The sequence below is a fragment of the Seriola lalandi genome, unplaced genomic scaffold (genome assembly GCF_002814215.2).
Source record: "Seriola lalandi dorsalis isolate HSWRI2012SDOR001 ecotype SW California unplaced genomic scaffold, Sedor1 jcf7180002054472, whole genome shotgun sequence".
In the NCBI taxonomy this organism is placed as follows: Eukaryota; Metazoa; Chordata; class Actinopteri; order Carangiformes; family Carangidae; genus Seriola; species Seriola lalandi.
Window position 1 is genome coordinate 137,398 of NW_019525025.1, and position 19,673 is coordinate 157,070.

Consider the following 19,673-nt stretch of genomic DNA (forward strand, 5'->3'; position numbering starts at 1 on the left):
ACACACACACACACACACACACACACAGAGGAGTCTTCCTGTCATCCACCCGACCATTAAACACTATAACACTCCACTTGGCTCCGCTCCGAAGACCCCACCCCCGTGCAGGGGGGTTCGAACCCGTCAAAGTCACCTGACCTTCCTCCGCTCCGCCTCCGACACCTACAGCTTCCCCCCCGGGACACGATATCCCCCCTGCCTCCCTGAAAACCTTGACTTCAGGCGCATTGGCTTTGTCCTGGTGCAGAAGCCCCTCCCCCCTCCTCCTGCTTACTCCTCCCCCCTACCTGACGGACAGGTGGACCTCTCCTCCTCCCGCTCACCTCCTTCTCCTCACAAACCCTGCTGCCCCCGAGCTCTCAGTCCTCCACGAGTCCTCCTCCACCGACTCCTCCTGACCAGGACTGACACCCCCACCGACATTATCACCTCCTCCACTGTCTCCATGAAAACCACAGAGCAAATCAGATGCCACTATCAGACCCTTGCTGGCCTGAGGAAGATGAGGAAGAAGAGGTCATCTTCTTCACCTCCTGAAAAAGAGAAACGCACCTCGAATGGAGGCGGAGTGAGGAGTGATGAAGAGGCACTGACTCCTCCTCCTGAAGGCCCTGGCTCCTCTAAGGTGGAAGTGGACAATGATGTCATCAGGATTAATGAGGAGGAGAGAAAGGAAGAGGAGGAGGAGGAAGAGGAGAGCGAGGTCCTCCTGGCCCTGTCGGAATCATCGTCCAGCTCTGCAGGAAGTGTCGCCCATGATGACGACCTGGCTGACCATGTAGAGGTGGAGTCAGAGAGTGACCAGGAAGTGACACTGGCGCCATCGAGAGCAGCAGCCGAAGAAGAAGGTGATGATGATGATGATGATGATGGAGAGACGTCTTCAGATGAATCCAGAGTGTCAGTCCTCGAACCTCAGGTCCGTCCCAGTATCTCACACACAGTGAGAATGTGTGTGTGTGTTTGTTTGTATGTGAGTGTTAGTGTTTTCAGTTGTTTACAACGTGGACGTTTGAAAGTGAAGATCTGACAGAGAATAGATATAAAGACATAAAGACATTCAATCAATCAACCCTGATCTGATCAGTAAACTGAATATGTTCATGTGTCGTTTGAAGATTCCACCTTGTGAAACTAAATCAATATTTTATTGACAAAATGATTAATTGATTGATTAATGAAATAATCAGCAGATTAATTGATAATAAATCACTTTTACAAAAACATTAATATTGTGTCTTTGGATGTGCAGGAGAAGCTGGCATCAGAAGGAAGTGAGGAAGAAGAGGAGGATGAAGATCAGAGGGAGGTGGAGGACGTGGTGTTTGCTCAGGACTATCTCCACAGAGTAAGAACAACAACTGTGACTGTCTCTGTCAGTGTAAAAATTAGATAGATAGATAGATAGATAGATAGATAGATAGATAGATAGATAGATAGATAGATTATTTCAGGTAGTTCCTGATTGGTCCAGAGAACTGATGATGTGTTCCTGTCACTGTTATCATCATCATGTTTTGGTTTGTACTTCCTGTTTTCTGTGCAGATGTGTGAAGTGGTGCAGGCGTCTCCGGGCCTCTCTGAGCAGCTGCTGCAGGTGTTGGATCAATTTTCATCAACGGGGCCCCTTGGGACTTCTGGGGCCCCAGAGCTTCTGTATGACAGACTGAGCTGTGTGCTGCAGCCCTGGCCTCAGCTGCTCAGAGACTTTGCTGCCTTCCTGAACCGAGGACAGGCCCGTCGCTGTGGACTGGTGAGTGACATCACTCTGACACCACTCAGGTTCAACCTGAACCTGTGTGAACTCTCTTCCTCTGTTGTATTTCTCTGCCAGTTGTTGGAGCAACAGATGTTTGAACGCAGCCGACGGTTCCTACGGCAACTGGGGCGAAGCCTGGGAGAAAGCTCATCCCTCTACCAACAGGTGGTGTCAGTACTGCAGGGAAGCCCCACCCCCCCACGTGAGGACATGGAAAAGGTAGATGATGACCATTGACAGCCTCACAAATCAGCTGATCATTACTTTTAATATATGTAGGTTTTTGCTATTGCTACATGGCTAACATTAGCATTAATAGCTGTTTACTTACCAGTCTAGAAGAAACATTGTGAGTTCAGCATCAAACTTCATTCCTTTACTCACAAAGAGCTGTCTCCAGAGGTGGAAAGAAGCATCAACGTTAACTCTTGTTACTATCACATCTTTTATTCTACTGAAGTTAGCATGTTAAACAGCTAGCTTTCTGTTACTGAGTCGATGTAGCGTCCAGTCTGTCCAGAAGTAGCTGCTCAGAGGACGCATTATAACCTCTTGTAAGGTAAACACAACAATGGCTGAAGCTCTCGGTGAGATTGAACAGCTGTTAATGCTAACATCAGCTATGTAGCAATAGCTTACAAATAGCTCCATTAAAATAGAATCCAGACAAAGTTTGTTAACTTCAAACTCCAACAGGTTTGATTAATAGATTCAGGTCTTTATGTGAAACTCAGATTAAATGATAAAAGTTTAAATCATTCTTTTTTTTCCTAGTTTGTCTGACTCTGTTTTCTTTTCTCAGATCGTGTCTCTCCTCAAACAGCATCCTGACCTGCAGGAGTGTTTCCAGCAGCTTCATGCCCACTCATGGCCCACAGGAACCAGTCCAGAGACCACAAAGGCGGACTTAGTTTTCCAGAACTGTGACAGAAACAAGAAGGGAGTCAACAATCAGATGTCTGGAGAGAGTGAGACAGGAAGTGACAGAGAGGAAGAGAAACAACCAGTTTGTGCTAAAAACATCTCGATGAGCTCCACCGGAGAAAAGGTCGTCGTTTGGACCCGGTCAGAACAAACACACAGACACACGCAGATGATCAGGTCACTAATGTTTACCTGACAGGGTCTGAGCTGATTTTTAATGAGGTGCAACAGGTTTTGACATAGACTTCATCAGAGGAAGAGAAGGCTCAGCTGACAGCCAGTACCATAGTGTCAGGGCTTATGTCCGCACACATCATAAAAACATCAAAGATAAATCATAACAATATTATATTTATAACAACATTACAGAGACATTATAGAAAACATCACATTATAAAACATGAAAACCACATAAACCATCATGTTTTGTTTCAGGGAGGCAGACCGTGCCATCCTGACTGCCTGTCAGCAGAGAGGAGCCAACAGGAAAACATTCAGACAGGTGTCCGCCCACCTGGGAAACAAAACCACCCAACAGGTGAGAGGGGGTTGGGCTTCACTGTCCAAGGGCAGAGCTGTGGAGGATTTTCAGAGTAATAGTCACTTTGTCTCTGTTTCCTCCAGGTGAGTCTTCGTTTCCATGACCTGATGAATCTTTTCCAGTCTGCATCCCAAAAGTCCACTTCCTGTTCCTCTGAGGGCCAGCCAATCAACAGACAGGAGGCAGCCCCTGACTAATCGCTGGACCTGTCACAGACGAGTCTGCAACCAACCACAGAGTTGACTTCGGAGTTAAGAGTCTAATCCAGATCTGCTGCTTTGGGACACAATTCATTAAAGTCTCCTGAAGTTCAGCAGAAAAGACCCCAGAACTGGTTTAAACTCTTCAGTCAAGTCACCATCCTCGAATCAGATCTGTTGATTTTAGCATTCATCAGAATTATTCTAAAACACAAAGGAACCTGACTGATTCTAATTCTGAGTGGTTGATGGTTCCACACTGACTGTTTGTAGAACATGCTCTTCAGGGGGTTCCAGAGTTTGAAGCAAATTCTTTTCAGTTCAAAGATTCTTTAACTGATATTTCAAAATAACTGAAAGGTTTAATACAGTTCTCAAGATGTGACTCTAGAGATGTGTTCTGGCTTCAAAAATCTCACTCTAGAACAGATTTGTTTCAGAGTCGGAACAATTCCAGAGTGGTGGGGACAAATTTTAGATTACATTAATCACTTTGAATTCTTCAGGATGTTCTACAGTTTTCATTTTAGAGCTTGTTCGGAATGATCCTAGAGTTCTTCATACAGCGGCAATGTTTACATCAGCTGTTCTACACTTCACTGAGTGCTGCTAGAACATATTAGTCTTTCTAAAGTTCTTCAGAGGGTTCAGGAGTTTTCACAAACTTGATTGATTTCAGTTTGAGGAATGTGACCCTTGAACTCTAGGTGTCTAGAACCAGAATTGTCTGTGTTCAGATTTGTTCTCCTGAAGTCACTCAGAACGTCTCTGATCCAGTTAACCCAGGACTGGGTGTTCTGATTGTTTCACACTTCCTGAAGGTTTCAGTTGTGGAATTTATCCAGAACGTTTCTTCTGCAGTTTGTTTCTCTGTCTGTTGGAGCATTGAAGGAACGTCATTACAGAACACACTCTGTATGAAAATGAATCAGAGTCCATAGTTCAGTTCAGGCTGCTCACAAATGTTTTATTTATATTTATTATTTATTTTTAATTTATCTGCTCTGACTTCATCAAGACTTTGCCTTTTGTGGGTGTGTCAGGTAGGAGAGTCTCAGTGACTCAGTGAGGTCAAACGTCTCCAAAACAAGGAGGAAACACTACAGTGAAGATTTGCAGCGTGAACCAGTCACATGACACAGGTGTGAATGAGGTTCAGCGTGTTCTGGTCACAACTCAGACTCAGTATATATGAAGCCCTGTCCACACTCTGTCTTACAGACTTTTTTTCTAAGTCTTCCTAAAATGCTTCAAGCACTGAAAAGTAACCCTGCAGCTTCTGAATCTTTTTTTAATATATATTTTTGAGTCTTCCCAAGATGCATCAGGGTTAACCTACCTGATCACTCCCATGATTCCAAGCGGCCTTACATATGTTAGTGAAGGATGTCCCGATGTTCTGTGAAGGTTTTGTCAAAAATGTTTGTGTATTCATATTGAATACAACTGAATGAAGGTCACACTGTTTTTCAATAAAAACATTTTTTATGTTTTTCAAACTGATTTGTCTATTTTCATTCATAATCAGATCAATTGATGACTGAGGTTTCCTCTTTCGTCCAGTTTAAAACCTTATACAATGTCTGTCACGAACATTTCTCCCACTTTTAAATAACGTGTATGTGTAATTTAAAAACTGTTGTCAAAAATTGTGGGATAACTTTTTCAAAAGGAGGCAGCCATTAATCACAGTATCCTCTTAGGAGTTCATTAAAAACTCCGTGCATGGGCAGTGGTGGATGCGTTGTGTTTGACAGGTCATTGGACCAATGAGACGATTACATCACATCACCGCTAACCACAACGCAGCTGTTCGGTATTTTCTCTGTAGGTCCCGCCCTTCCACTGACAGGTGGACAGCGAGAGCAGAGATTAGTCAAGTTAGCTTCATTTAGACATGTTAATACCGGATATAAACTGATCTGATATTCAGAATAAAAGTACTACATAGTGGGTTAGAATAGGTTCATTTAGTGTGTCGGGTGTATGGAGAAGCTATACATTATGATGTGTTCGAGTTTGTCTTTAAATGTGTATTACTGTTTCTTTTTTAGACTTTGAAATATCCCTGCTCAATGTCTGGTACCAATAATGATTTTAGTTTGAAAGTCCTCACCGGAAACGTAAGTGCTTTAGTCTACCTTAACCCTCAGTGTGATGAAGAGGGTCTTTCTCGGTCTGTAACGGTCACCATCTCCGTCATATTTTTTTTATTTTACGTCTGGAATCATTCATCTTTTCCCACCATTATGGCGGCCGCTGTCCGCCTCCTTCCCGTCGTCACGTTGGCGCTGATGTCCTGTTTACCCGCCGCGTTGTCCTCGCGCAGAGACGTGCTCGAGCTCGGTGACGCGGACTTCGACTACCTGGCAACGGAACACGAGACCATGCTGGTGAAATTCTACGCTCCGTGGTAACGGAGGGCATATTAGCATTAGCATCTTTAGCTCAGAAAATACGGTTTTAATGCATTTCTGTTGTGAAGTAGAGAATGGCGGACTGATAAACTGCTGTGTTAACCTGTCCTCCTTCATCCCTCTATCCATCCTCCTCTGCCGTTCACCACTTCTCACTCTTTCATCCCTCTTTCATCCCTCTGACCTCCACTCTTCTCCTTCCATTTATTTCTCTTTCTAATTCTTTTCATCATCACTTTATCTCCATATTTACATCCTTCCCTCCTTGATTACCTCTTTCCTCATTTGTAACCTGTTCTACTTCCATGCATCCTTCCCTCCTCCATTTTTTCATCTCCATTCCCTCTTCTATCCTCACCCCTTTTTTTCTTTCGTTTTATTTCATCTCCCACCATGCCTCCTCCTCCCCTTCTCCCCTTTTCTATTTCACTTCTTCATCTCCCCTCCTTCTTTCTCCCCTCTCCTACACTTCTTCATCACCTTCAATTTTTCCTTCCACTTCAATTGCTATATCTCCTTCCTCCCCATTTCCCATTCTTCTCCTCTTCCTATCTTTAATCTGCCCCCGACCATTTCTTCATTTTATTCCCTCTCTTGTCTTCATCTCTCCTCTTCCTCTCAGGTGTGGTCACTGTAAGAAATTGGCTCCAGAATTTGAGAAAGCAGCGACCAGACTGAAGGGAACTGTCCAGTTAGCAAAGGTAACATTAAGCACATGCTAACACTGTCAGTTAAATGAGAAGAGTTGGACTTTCAAGAGAAACAATGATTCTGTGAATCAGATTGAAACTGGTCTAAAAAAGTTGAGTTGCTGGTTTCCTTTCTCTCCTCACATCTGTTTCACCTTCTCGCCTCACCTATCTGTGTCACCTGTGTCTCCTCACCTGTGTTTTTCACCTGCCTGTCACCTGTCTCTCTTCACCTATCTGTGTCACCTGTCTCTCCTCACCTGTTTCAGGTGGACTGTACAGCTCATTCAGAGACCTGTGGTCGTTTTGGGGTCTCCGGTTATCCCACTCTTAAGATTTTTAGGAGTGGAAGAGACTCTGCCCCCTACGACGGACCTCGCACAGCAGGTAACAAAAATAAGACACACACACTAATAAGATAAATACACAAACAGAATTTGACACTGTGTAAATGTGTGTTCAGACGGAATCTATCACTACATGAAGAAGCAAACGGGTCCAGACTCAGTTCACCTGAAGACAGAGGAAGACCTCCAGACCTTCATTAACCACTATGATGCCAGTATCATAGGTGAGACAACATGATGTTCTGTTACTTTACGTCATGTTACATTACATGACTTTATGTTAACTGTGTAACATGATGTGGCCCAACCTGTGTTCCTGCGAACCAGGTGTGTTTTCAGGTGCAGACAGCTCTCATCTGTCAGAGTTTCTGAAAGCTGCAGGTCTGCTCAGAGAACAGTTCAGATTTGCTCACACCACTGACCTGAAGCTGGGGGAGGGGCACGGAGTTCACTCTGAGTGAGTTTGAAATGATTCTCTTACTTGTTACTTGCTGAGGGTCACCTCAGTCCACACAGGCTTTTGGCCGCATCCCATGGCCTTCTTCAGCAGGTGGAACTTGTTCAGCTAACTTTGGTCAGTTTTTCAACAGGCCCTGTACTTGAATCAAGTTCCATACCTTTGTCACATGACAGGTTATATAAGTTACACCTGCTGAAGAAGGCAAAGGGATTCAGCTGAATGCTCCAGGAATAGCAAGTAAGTGTACCTTGAGTTGAGAATGTTTTTATTACAGTATGCGTTCTCCTTGTGACACGTTCCTCTATGTCACGTTCCTTTACGTCACATTCCATTACAACACGTTCTTTTAAGTCCCGTTCCTTAACGACACCTTCCTTTACAAAACATTCCTTTACGTCATGTTCCTTTACGACGCTTTCCTTTACGACGCTTTCCTTTACACTAGTTCCTGTACGACATTCCTTTGTCACGTTCCTCTGTGTTGTGTGACTTTGAGTCCCTGAGGTCTAAAAGAACCTCCACTCTGGTGTAATATTTAGAGAAATACCTGCTTCTTGATTTATCTTTATCCAGAGGTCAGAAAACAGTGACAGTCAGTGACTCAGAGTTCAAAGGTCATCTCTCACCTGTCCTGTAGGAGTGTGTTGTTGTTCAGACCTCCCAGACTGACCAACAAGTTTGAGGACAGCGTCGTGGTCTTCAGAGATTACCTGACCATCGGATCCCTGAGACGCTTCATCAGAGACCACATGTGAGTTTCCTCATTCACCTCAGTACAGCAGCATCTGATGGAAGTCAGTCTACCCATCTGTTTACCTGTCTCTACTTACTTGTCTCTACCTTTTCGGTGTCCTGTCTGTTTACCTGTTCCTACCTGTTTCTTCCTGTCTGTAGTTATGGTCTGTGTCCTCACATGACTCTGGAGAACAGGGATCGTCTGAGAGTTCGTGACCTGCTGACAGCGTACTATGACCTTGACTACCATCACAACACCAGAGGGTCCAACTACTGGAGGAACAGGTAACACACATACAGGTAATAGACACATACAACCTCTATTACCTGAGGACAGGGCAGTTTAAGCCCCTCCCCTGTGTTTTATTGCCAGGGTAATGAAGGTGGCGGCAAAATACACTGGGCGAGGCTTGACTTTCTCAGTAGCCAATAAGAAGGACTTCCTGTCTGAGCTGGAGGAAGACTTCGGGTTGGGTACGTCAGACGGAGGAGAGCTGCCATTCGTCACGATCCGGACCAAACTGGGCCACAAGTACACAATGAGAGAGGAGTTCACGTATGTAACCAGGCTGAACTGGGCTAAAGTTGAATGTGCCTTAACATATTTGTTAATGTGTCTGAACACATGAAATATTTAAAACATATCTGTGCCACTCTGCTCACCTTTGAGACCTCGTACATGCTGAGCTGAGGTAATGTGTGTGTTTCAGGAGGGACGGTCAGTCCTTGGAGAGATTTTTGGACGATTACTTCACAGGTCGACTCAAACGTTACGTCAAGTCTGAACCTGTACCTGAGAGAAACTCCGCTGCTGTCAAGGTGAGACCAGACTGAGAGACGGTTTCATGTTTTTGAGCCTGTCCTGCCTTAATCCAGTCAGGTCCAGTAGAAATCAGATTGTGCAGAGTGTGACCTCTGACCTCCTCCCTGTGACCTCTGACCTCTCTGGTTCTGTACTGCAGCTAGTTGTTGCTGAGACCTTCGATGACGTCGTTAATGATCCAAATAAAGACGTTCTGATACAGTTTTACTCTCCATCCTGTCCACACTGCAAGAAACTGGAGCCGGTCTACATAGAGCTGGCTGACACGGTACGTACGTACATACATCATCATCAACAGCAGCAGCAGCAGCATCATCATCATCATCAGCAGCAGCATCAGTTAGTGAACATGCCTTTTCAAGGGCTGTAAGACCACATTATCCATCAGCCCTGATTCATGATCAGCTGATTTACCTTGAAGTCAGACCCGGTGCTGCTGTGGATTGTTGCTGTAGTGACACATTAAAAATCAAAGAAAGTTTGTTAAAGTTTTAGTTTTGTCTTTGAGCACAGAAGCTCCTTCTCATTGTTTTCTTGTACTTGCTCTTTTCTGTGGCCAGGCTAACATCAGGCTAACATCAGGTCAGCTAGGTTATCACAATGGTTCAGATAATGTTGTGTTATAGTTTGTGAGGTGACTGTGTTTGTGTTGTACTTTGGTCGACTCTAGTCCAGGGCTCAGTCCTGGTCTTAAAGTAAATTTTGAAACTCCCTCCCTCTCTCTCTGCCTCTCAGCTTTTTTCTGATTCAGACATTGTCATCGCCAAGATGAATGCCGTTGATAACGATGTCCCGTTGGGCTACGATGTTCAAGGGTGAGCAGAGTTTTTATTTGCTTTTTTATCTTTACACAAATAAAACAAATACAACATCAGAACACACAACCACACAGAGGAGGTCACATTTCACAGAACTGTTATTAAACTCTTGTACAATGATTTACATTGTTGCCAGAAACAATCATACATGTGACGATGTCTTTATATTTATAGTTAATCCATTTTCAGTTAACTCTTCTGTCAGTCTTAGAGAATAAGTCACTTTCTGTTCTGTGTATCCAGCTGTAAGCAGAATCTTCAGCAGCTCTGTAGTTCTGTTTCCCAGCTATAAAATTAATCACTTGTATATCCTGAGTTCACTGTCAATATGACTCCAGCAGATGTGTATGGTTGACTCTGTGTGGCCTCCAGGTGATTGTTGCCTCAGCAGCTGGTTGTTTTTTGTATCAGGTGTAATAAAGAGCTGAATCAGGTTTTTCAAATTAAATTCTCTTCATGTATGTGAATTTGTGGATGTTGTCTATAGTGTTACACGCATGATGTCATTCTTCTTTTTCCACAGAAGTTTTATATAAAAAGTAGTTTAAACCAGATTTTTAAATGATGATCAAGGTCAGCAATAATTCTCACTGTTTTTTTTAATGATGAGCAGTGACGTTATAATACGAGAGGTTATAATGTGTCCTCTGAGCAGCTACGTCTTCAGGACAGACTAGAGGCTACAGTGACTGTATCTGAAAGCTAGCTTGTTAGCATGCTAACTTCAGTAGAAGAAAAGAAGTGATAGAAATAGAAACAAAATGAGTCAACATTGGTGTTTTTTTCCACCTCTGGAGACAGCTGTTGGTGAGTAAAGGAATGAGGTTTGATGCTGAACTAGCAGCAGCTGATAATGCTAACGTTGACTATGTAGCAATAGCAAAAACTTACATATAGCTCCTTTACACCAGGACTCATGTGAACCATCAAATCAAAGACTCAGATCTTGTTTTTTTTTTTAACCTCCCTTGGTCTCTGTCTTCAGGTTTCCAACCATTTACTTTGCTCCAGTGGGTAAAAAGGACGAGCCCATACGATACGAGGTAATGCACAACTCCTGTGTATCAAAAGCTTTATTCTAACTCTGGCCTCGCGGGGTCAGCTGATCAGGTGACATCTTCTCTCTGTTCTCAGGGGGGTCGAGAGCTCAAAGACTTACTGAAGTTCCTGAAGCGCGAGGCGAGTCACAGTCTGGTCTTCAGCGGGTCAAAGGACGAACTCTGACACATCCATTGTCCACCAATCAGGTCTGATTACAGGGACTCAACCAACTGGTTTCCATGACAGTGAACATGCAGGGGGAGGACGAAAAAGGAGTCCTGATCCTGGCTGATCCTGAATCTGGACCTGATCCAGAGACAGTCAGTGATGAAAGGACAGCTGCTGGTTTAACCAGATACCCCAGATACCACAAAAAACCTGTCCATCATGATGAATTTGCCATCACATGACATCATCAGACTGTGTGCTGTCATGTGACTGTCAGCTGATTAATTTTGAAGTTATTTATTAGTTTTGTTTATTTATTTCTGGGGTCATGTGGGACAGAGGGCACGGTCAGTGCTCACCCATGGTGACTTTTTTGGTGACTCCTAAAGGGCATTCTGGGAAACGTAGGAACGTGGGAATAGGTGATTGAGCACAACTGATACTGGATGTGTGAGGCCGATACTGTAAAAAACAAAAACAGCTGTGATTAAATGACATAAAATAAGTCAGAATTTGGCAAATTTCAATATCACAACATAAATAAATAATAAGATGCAATGAGTTCACACAACAAAACGTTTGGTTTTAAATGTTAGTTCATGAATTACAGATTAGGTGGTTTTTTAAAGTACCAACTCTTCTCCTGTTGCCTTCAGATTAGAATAAGAATAACTGACATTTTAGCCATTGATTAATCTTCAGATTGATTTTAATCAATTCGTTTTTTCAAAGGTGACGTCTTAAAATGTTTTTATTGTGTCTGAAACCCAAAGATCTTCAGTTACTGAGACAGAAAACATGAGACACTGATGGTGGAGGTTTGTGTCACAAATGGTTCAGATTATTTCTCCGTCATCAAAATCATTATCTGACAGGCTAATTGACAGTTTCACCTCACTGTTGGTTAAAACTCAAACCTCTGGCTGCAGCTGGGGAATCATAAACAGATAATCAAGCTGGTCGTTGATCGATTCGTTAAATCACCTGCTGACACTTTTCAGATGCATACATGTGAAAACTTTGTTGCTCAGGTTGTTGTCACACTCCTGTTTGTAAAGTCTAAGGCTTCTGAGTTCAAATAAAACACAGAAGAGGAGATTTTATCTTACTGTATAATTTCATTTCAAAATAAAACCTTACAGATATTTTCCTGTCGTGGTTCTGATCAATGATGAATATTTATTTTGATTTTATGCACAAAAGCAGTGGAACTTTTTTGTTAATCTCATCATCTGTGGATTTTATATTTGTTTCTGAATGATAGACTTTTATTTATTTTTTAGACGTATATGAAGCCTCTTTGTTTACTGATGCAAACATGTATTCTGAGCCTTATGACTGTCAGAAGAAATTATTTACTGTTTACACTGAAGAGGAGCTGAGAAAATTTAATAAAGATTAATTGACTGATAGACTCTGCTGTTTACTTCACTATCACCACATGAAATTTGACCTCAGCCAGACTAATAATTAATACAGAGGTGAAATCATAAAAATCATCAAATAAAAAATGATGTAAAAAACTTTGCACAGTTTTGAATACAGTTTTGTGTGTGTGTGTGTGTTTTTTATTTACCATGTGACTAATTCATTTTCCATGATTATTGTAATTTATTATTTCCTGTGGGCACATAACAGTTATGTTAGCCCAGTTACCAGTTATTACTCCTTTATAAACTGATTATACAACCAATAAACTAGTTATTAAATCATTATTGATTATTCAACAGCTATCCAGTTGTCTTAAATTAAAATGTTACCAAGAACATATAACGTGAAAGAAATGTGACAAGATGAGATGGGTAAAAACATGTCTGAAATATATTGGTGTTTAAAATACATCACCAATTCTCGTTTGAAAATAATTCATTTTTATCTATGCCTTTTTTATGCCGGTATTTTAAGGATATCCAGTACAAATATATTTAGTTTTAGAAATAGTTAGTCATTACAGACAGTTTATATGGATCCATCAACATTAACGTTTTAAATTTAGACGAAAGAATAAAAACCCACTTAACTCACTGTCATTGTCTACAATCACGAAAAATTTAAATAAAGTCTGGTTGGTTTTCGCCATAAAAGGCCGAGCTTTGTTTCCTAGTGATCGCTTTAACGCTTTCAGCTTATTGACTCGATTGGTGGAAAATCTGTCTGTCATATTGTTCCTGTCATCTGATTGGTCCGTCTGTGCTGGTTTTGCCGCCCCTGCAGATTGAGTCCTCCCTCTCCTCGTGCCTCTCAGAAGCTTCTAGGTGGCTGTGGTCCGGGTCTCGCAGTCAGAATGATCGGCCAGCAGGTCTTAGTACTCAGTAAGTGTCTCCAACACGCTCACACTTTACTCTCTACAGCTATAAACTGTTAACCAGGACACAGGGGCAGCTCGGTGCCGTTACGGTCTCCGCTTTGTGGTTGTTTACCGTCGCGGAGGCCCGGCACAGCACGTGCTTCCTCCGATGTGCTAGCCAAGCTAACTATTAGCATCGTTAGCTTGACAAGCTCATCGGTAGAGCACGTCGACATGCTAAGCTAAACTAATGACTATGTCCCCGTTACTCAGCATGAATAGACAAATAGCTGGTTAGCAGTTAGCTTCTTCCACCATTTATCATCTATGTGTTCGGTTAACAGTGGGAAGATGAAGTCTTCACGGCTGGTAGAAAGCTTCGTCACTGTGTTAACTGCTAATGCCGGCTAACGGTGTTAAAGTGTAAATGATGAGATGTTTTGTTGAAGCAGCCACACCCTCACTGATACAGATCCACCAAAACCAGATAAAGTCTCAATCTGGAGGCATCGGTTAAAGTTAAAATCCTCTGCGTTCAGTTTGTTAATGTGTCTTTTGTTATTTTTGTCTGTTGCTAGTCTCACTGACTGGATGTTAATGCAGCAACCAGAATAAATCATTCATCTTATCGTCACACATCTTCATCTTCACTGTTCACCTCAGTGTGGATCTACGTTCTCTGTATGATCTGTGTTCTCTGAAGTTCCTCTCCTCCAGCAGCAGAATTTAGTTTCCACTTAGTTCATATGTTTTGTTTTTTATATTGACACATTATTGATCACCACTCCTGATCTGAAGATTTCACATCAGAAATAATAATCGATATCAATAGCCATACAACATTTATGTTCTGATCTGTTTGTTTGAGTTTCATAATAAACTCAAAAGTGTGTTGTGTCATTAACTTCCTGTCTGTTTACTTTTGTCCCCATGCAGACCAGAACGTGAAGAGAGAGTCAGGACGTAAAGTCCAGACCGGGAACATCAATGCTGCAAAGGTAAACCTGGGGGTCGGGGGCCCCCCACAAAGGTCACAAGATAATTTGGATGAATAAAAAGGTTTCACACACAAACTTTCCTCTAATGATAATTTAGTTTCTTCCTAAACATCTTCAAATTGAACAACCATGTTCGTTCAATTGTAGCGGTGATGAAGGGATCAGACACAGCTTCATATCAAATGTTCAGGTGGTAAAAGTCTGGAGCTGCAGTCAACTTCATCAGGAGAAAAAATGCAACAACTGATAGAGAGACAGAAACTTTCCCTGTGTCTCCCTGTTCGTTCATCTCCTCTGTCTGATGATCATTGTTTGTGCTTGTTGACCTGATGGACAGACTGGAGGCTCCAGGTGTGTAGATTTGTGTGAAGTGGGACCAAACTGAATAATGGGTCTCTCTGGGTGTGATACTGGAACGGCATTTTAACCGTCAGGTCTGTAACTAGCCTCTTTGTTTTTCAGACCATTGCAGATGTGATCAGGACCTGCCTTGGCCCGCGGGCCATGATGAAGGTGAGACATTGTCGTCCAATCACAGCACAGAAAGTAAAACAAACATCCTGAGGCTGAAGGATGTGGTAATAGATAACATTTTTCTACACTGGATATTACTCAGTCACAGTGTTACACAGTCCAGTCTGAAATGACAGTGGTGTTTCATCTGTAGTTGGTCACCTCAGGTCAACAGTTTATCACAGTTAATCCTCAGTGGACAGAGGTTTGGTCTTTTTCTTTATAAAGTGACTTAAGTGTGTGTGTCTGTGTGTAGATGTTGCTCGACCCCACTGGAGGAATTGTGATGACTAACGATGGAAATGCCATCCTCAGAGAGGTGAGGGGAACTTGCTTAGTTGTGCTTTCTAGTGGTGATTTAAAGCATTACATGAAACAAATTGTGTGTTTCCATGGTAACAGATCCAGGTTCAGCATCCTGCAGCAAAGTCGATGATAGAGATCAGCCGTACTCAGGATGAGGAGGTGGGAGACGGGACCACGTCTGTCATCATACTGGGTGAGAACTGAACCCTCAGAGCAGCTGGTTCAGTGGCTTTTCCTGTCAGGTTCAGGAACCAAGTAGAACGTTGTCAGTGATTTCATGTCAGGAAGATGAACTGAACGTTTTTCACCTTTAAATCAGTTTCTGTTTTGGAAATGGAACTAGAAGTTTTTATCTTATTATAAGATGAGGAGAGATGAGAACATGAGCTACTTTGGCAGTTTTGAACTGAACCTGTTAGATTCTGTCCTCAGTCAGCTGCTGTAGATCAAATCACAGACACCGTTCATGGGCCTGTCTCTGTCTGTCTGTGTCTGCTCAGCTGGGGAGATGTTGTCTGTAGCAGAGCAGTTTCTGGAGCAGCAGATGCACCCGACCATCATCATCAGCGCCTACAGACAGGCCCTGGAGGACATGCTGGACACTCTGAAGGAGATCAGGTATGCTCTAAATCTGTGATCAGACCAGTCTCTGGGGGTTTTAATGAGACTTGAGAATCAGAACTGATAGTCCTGAATTTCAGTAGGAATTTGACAGAGGGATGGTTTCTCACAGGACTGAAGACCACATGGTCCTGACACAAACAGCTCTATAAGAGCAGTGTGATGTCGTTTCTGTGAATGTCGCAAGTGGAAGATTTCACCTTATTTACAGGCCAGGGAAGATGGTTCAAAATACATGATTAAAAAAAATAAAATAACGGCTTGGCACAGCAGTGAATCTGAAAACACCACCTCTGGCTCTGTACTCTCAGTGAATCCTCTCTGATTGAATGTGTTGAACTGGAGCCGTGACTCACTGACCGGTTCATGATGTTTAATCTGCTGATTGTTTTTTGCATGAGGAACAGTGAAGCTCTCTGATCACAGCTCAGCGATGTCTTCACATCAAACTCAGAGATTCAGTGGCTGAGAGAGATAATAATCAATTATCAAAATGTTTCTGATTGATCGGTTCGACACAATCCTGACGCTTCACCTTTGACCCAGACTGACAGATTGTACCTCATTTAGACAGGAGTTCATCAGGTTACTGACTGACCTTTGACCCCCTCCAGCATTCCCGTGGACACGGCAGACCGCTCCATGATGCTGAAGATTGTCCACTCTGCCATCAACACCAAAGCTCTGAGCCGCTGGTCTGAACTGGCCTGCAGCATCGCTCTGGACGCAGTTCGCACTGTGGAGCTGGAGGACAACGGACGCAAAGAGATAGACATCAAGAAGTACGCCAAGGTTGAGAAGGTACGAGTCCGAAGACTTTGATCTGCACTGATGACTCAGATCCATCCTGACTCTGCTCAGTCTGTTGATCCTCTTCCTCTGATCCAGGTTCCAGGGGGCATCATTGAGGACTCGTATGTCCTGAAAGGAGTGATGGTCAACAAAGACGTGACCCATCCCAGGATGAGACGCATGATCAAAGACCCTCGGATCGTCCTGCTGGACTGTTCTCTGGAGTACAAGAAGGGAGAGAGCCAGGTACTCAATCACACTAACATGATGTCACACTCAGACGCTGTGCTGCACCTGTACTCAACACCTGTCCTACTGACCCCCCGTAGACCGACATAGAGATCAGTAAGGAGGAGGACTTCGCCAGGATCCTGCAGATGGAGGAAGAGTACATCCAGCAGATCTGCGAGGACATCATCCGCCTCAAACCAGACCTGATCTTCACTGAGAAGGGCATCTCAGGTATCACACAGCACACCTGGACCAAATCTGGTTCTGAACTACAACATGACTTCACTCACTCCTTAAATAATTTGCAACATGTTTTATCTCAAACATGAACTTCATTATCACATCATGTTTATCTTTCCCTAATGAGTCACATTCACATTAATAAATTTATGATTATTGTCTATAATCAAGAGTTCACCGTGATTCAGTCCTGACCTAACCCTAACCAGGTCAGCTGACCACTGAATGTAAAAAAAATAAAACAAACATAAAACAAATAATTAAATCTCACAACACAACATTAACAACAGCTTCTGTGTGTCTCCAGATCTGGCTCAGCACTACCTGGTGAAGGCAAATATCACCGCCATCCGCCGTGTGAGGAAAACCGACAACAACCGCATCGCCAGGTAAACCAACTGTTAATGATGTTGACTGTCCAATCAGCTCTCAAATGGATATGATATGACACAGCAGGAACAGTGGCTTCTAAACTGTTATTCCTTGTGTAGTCACTTGTTGTCATCTTTAGCTGCAGTGAGGGTTTCTTGTTCATGCTCTCCTCGGGATGACCCGTCATGATGCTGATCATTTACACAGTAACACTGAAAACTAGTGAGAACTCAATGAGCTGCTGAGAAACAAACTTTTTTCCCACCAAGATGTTTATGATGAAAACCTCTCTGCAGAGAGCGAGGAAAGGAAGAAGACCTCTGTCCTGCTGTGACTCGTACCACAGGTCGTGGTCCCTGTGACTCCAGTCCAGACAGTGAATTCTCTCTCTCACGCTTTCTCTCTCTCCCAGGGCATGTGGTGCTCGTATCGTCAGTCGGACCGACGAGCTGCGTGAGGAAGACGTTGGTTTGGGGGCAGGCCTGTTTGAGGTGAAGAAGATCGGTGATGAGTATTTCACCTTTGTCACTGAGTGTAAAGATCCAAAAGCCTGCACCATCCTGCTGAGAGGAGCGAGCAAGGAGATCCTCGCTGTGAGCATCCGCCATCTTACTTATCATTATTTATAAAACCTTTACCGGTCCGTCTCTTCTTCATACTGTGATCCAGAAGCTTCCTCACATATGAACTTTATCAGCTGTTCCCATTTGTTCCAGTTTCCTGTGATCACAGGTCACGTGTTGTTCTCACATCGACTCACGGTGTTGTCACAGTGGACCACTTATTGACCCATGTCTCTGATCCGCAGGAGGTTGAGAGGAACCTGCAGGACGCCATGCAGGTGTGTCGTAATGTGCTGCTGGACCCCTTCCTGTTGCCAGGTGGCGGCGCTGTGGAGATGGCTGTGTCGAAGCGTCTGACGGAGCGTTCTCGCGCTCTGACCGGCATCGAACAGTGGCCTTACCGCGCTGTGGCCCAGGCTCTGGAGGTCATCCCCCGAACCCTGATCCAGAACTGTGGAGCCTCCACCATCCGAGTGCTCACCTCACTTAGGGTACAATATAACTTTATTTATAACGTCAATTACCTTCTTAAAACCAGGGTTTACAGGGTGCAAAACTTAATTTAAATTTGTTGTGTATTTCTAGTGTTACGAATGATTTCATCCTGCGTCTCTCTCTGTCTCCATCTCTCTGTGTCTCTGTCTCTTGTCTCTTGTCTCTTGTCTATGTCCCTCTCCGTCTCTTTCTCTTTGTATCTCTGTGTTCAGGCCAAACACACTCAGGACAACAGTGTGTGTTGGGGTGTGGACGGAGAGACTGGTTCTCTGTCTGACATGTCGTCTCTGGGGATCTGGGAGCCGCTTGCTGTTAAAGCTCAGACGTACAAGACTGCTGTCGAGGTGAGGACAAAAACGTAATACTGATCAATACTGATCAATACTGATTGATACTGATGATGCTCACTGACAGATGTGGACTTGCATTTTTCAGACGGCCATCTTGTTGCTGCGCATTGATGACATTGTCTCTGGTCACAAGAAGAAAGACAAAGATGAGCAGATGGGAGGACAGGGAGCCGAGTAGATCCACATTGATCCAGATCAACATCAGAGTCACTCCGACAGTCTGTGTGTTTGTCTGTTTGTGTGTGTGTGTATGTATGTGTGTGTGTGTGTGTGGGGACCAGACGACTCACTGAAACTTAATAAAAGCGCCAATAAAGTCACTTAAAAACACGTTTCTGACCTGTTCTCATTCTTCCTCATATGTCTGACGTCTTCACACCTGTTCACCTGTCAAACTCACCTGCAGCTGAACCCACCCACCTTTGTGTGACCTGCAGCTGCTTGTGGTTTTTACTGTTTGAAATGTCTGTAAAAACAAAATGAAGACAAGTCCTATCAGTGTGAGGGTGAAATCTGAGAGCTGATGACAGTGTGATGTGACATGTAGTTCAGTGAAAATATTAAATTAATTTAATAATCAGGATCATAAAGACCAAATATATCTGGGATCAAGGAGAGATGATTAACGATTTTGCCACAACTAAAGTTTTAATGAATAAATTCCTTGAAGTTAATTTGGTTCATTTAAACTGCGGACTTATTGTTGAATACAGGAAACAAACAACATGATACAAACCAGGAATTACGACAAGGAACATGTTTAACATACTGAGGAAAAAAATCTTAAGTTTGATGACAAAACAAATATTTAAGGAAAACAAAAAAATACTTAAGTTTATTCTTTGAGTGGAGTAAGTATCTACTGTGGTTTAATTTGTTTATATTGTTTAAAGATTTTGATTATATGGAAAATAATTTAGAAAAATTGTAATTACATGTTAAACTGGAGGATTTGTTTATTTAACTAACTGTGGCTACAA

General features: G+C 43.1%; 3 protein-coding genes across 4 annotated transcripts in view; all 3 read left to right on the forward strand.

Annotated features, from left to right (window-relative positions):
- gon4la (gon-4 like a) overlaps positions 1–4,926 on the forward strand; it is a 14,974-nt gene extending 10,048 nt beyond the window's left edge. For both annotated transcript variants that reach the window (XM_023411874.2, XM_087175499.1), the window contains exons 20-26: positions 29–922; positions 1,256–1,351; positions 1,550–1,756; positions 1,838–1,981; positions 2,565–2,827; positions 3,122–3,224; positions 3,311–4,926. In XM_023411874.2, coding sequence (XP_023267642.2) covers positions 29–922; positions 1,256–1,351; positions 1,550–1,756; positions 1,838–1,981; positions 2,565–2,827; positions 3,122–3,224; positions 3,311–3,424 — 1,821 coding nt within the window. In that variant the 3' untranslated portion in view covers positions 3,425–4,926. The remainder of the gene's footprint in view (positions 1–28; positions 923–1,255; positions 1,352–1,549; positions 1,757–1,837; positions 1,982–2,564; positions 2,828–3,121; positions 3,225–3,310) is intronic.
- A 653-nt stretch (positions 4,927–5,579) lies between these two features.
- Positions 5,580–12,337, forward strand: LOC111659072 (protein disulfide-isomerase A3-like). Its single transcript, XM_023411885.2, has 13 exons — positions 5,580–5,840; positions 6,467–6,545; positions 6,803–6,920; positions 6,997–7,104; positions 7,208–7,337; positions 7,978–8,091; positions 8,235–8,360; positions 8,449–8,631; positions 8,786–8,894; positions 9,038–9,166; positions 9,634–9,713; positions 10,702–10,759; positions 10,851–12,337. The coding sequence occupies exons 1-13, from the start codon at positions 5,677–5,679 to the stop codon at positions 10,938–10,940; spliced, it is 1,488 nt and encodes a 495-aa protein (XP_023267653.1). The 5' UTR covers positions 5,580–5,676; the 3' UTR covers positions 10,941–12,337.
- Positions 12,338–13,128: 791 nt separating this feature from the next.
- Positions 13,129–19,024, forward strand: cct3 (chaperonin containing TCP1, subunit 3 (gamma)). Its single transcript, XM_023411884.2, has 14 exons — positions 13,129–13,237; positions 14,149–14,210; positions 14,673–14,723; positions 14,980–15,042; positions 15,126–15,222; positions 15,530–15,647; positions 16,265–16,451; positions 16,539–16,688; positions 16,772–16,904; positions 17,221–17,302; positions 17,698–17,878; positions 18,094–18,339; positions 18,556–18,687; positions 18,779–19,024. The coding sequence occupies exons 1-14, from the start codon at positions 13,210–13,212 to the stop codon at positions 18,869–18,871; spliced, it is 1,623 nt and encodes a 540-aa protein (XP_023267652.1). The 5' UTR covers positions 13,129–13,209; the 3' UTR covers positions 18,872–19,024.
- Positions 19,025–19,673: the final 649 nt, after the last annotated feature.

Coding starts and splice junctions, on each gene's coding strand:
- LOC111659072 (XM_023411885.2), top strand. CDS start 5,677: ATGGCGGCCGCTGTCCGCCTCCTTCCCGTCGTCACGTTGGCGCTGATG. Junction 8,092..8,234: donor CGCTTCATCAGAGACCACAT/GTGAGTTTCCTC, acceptor TCCTGTCTGTAG/TTATGGTCTGTGTCCTCACA. Junction 8,632..8,785: donor ACAATGAGAGAGGAGTTCAC/GTATGTAACCAG, acceptor TGTGTGTTTCAG/GAGGGACGGTCAGTCCTTGG.
- cct3 (XM_023411884.2), top strand. CDS start 13,210: ATGATCGGCCAGCAGGTCTTAGTACTCA. Junction 15,648..16,264: donor GACACTCTGAAGGAGATCAG/GTATGCTCTAAA, acceptor GACCCCCTCCAG/CATTCCCGTGGACACGGCAG. Junction 16,452..16,538: donor AGTACGCCAAGGTTGAGAAG/GTACGAGTCCGA, acceptor CCTCTGATCCAG/GTTCCAGGGGGCATCATTGA.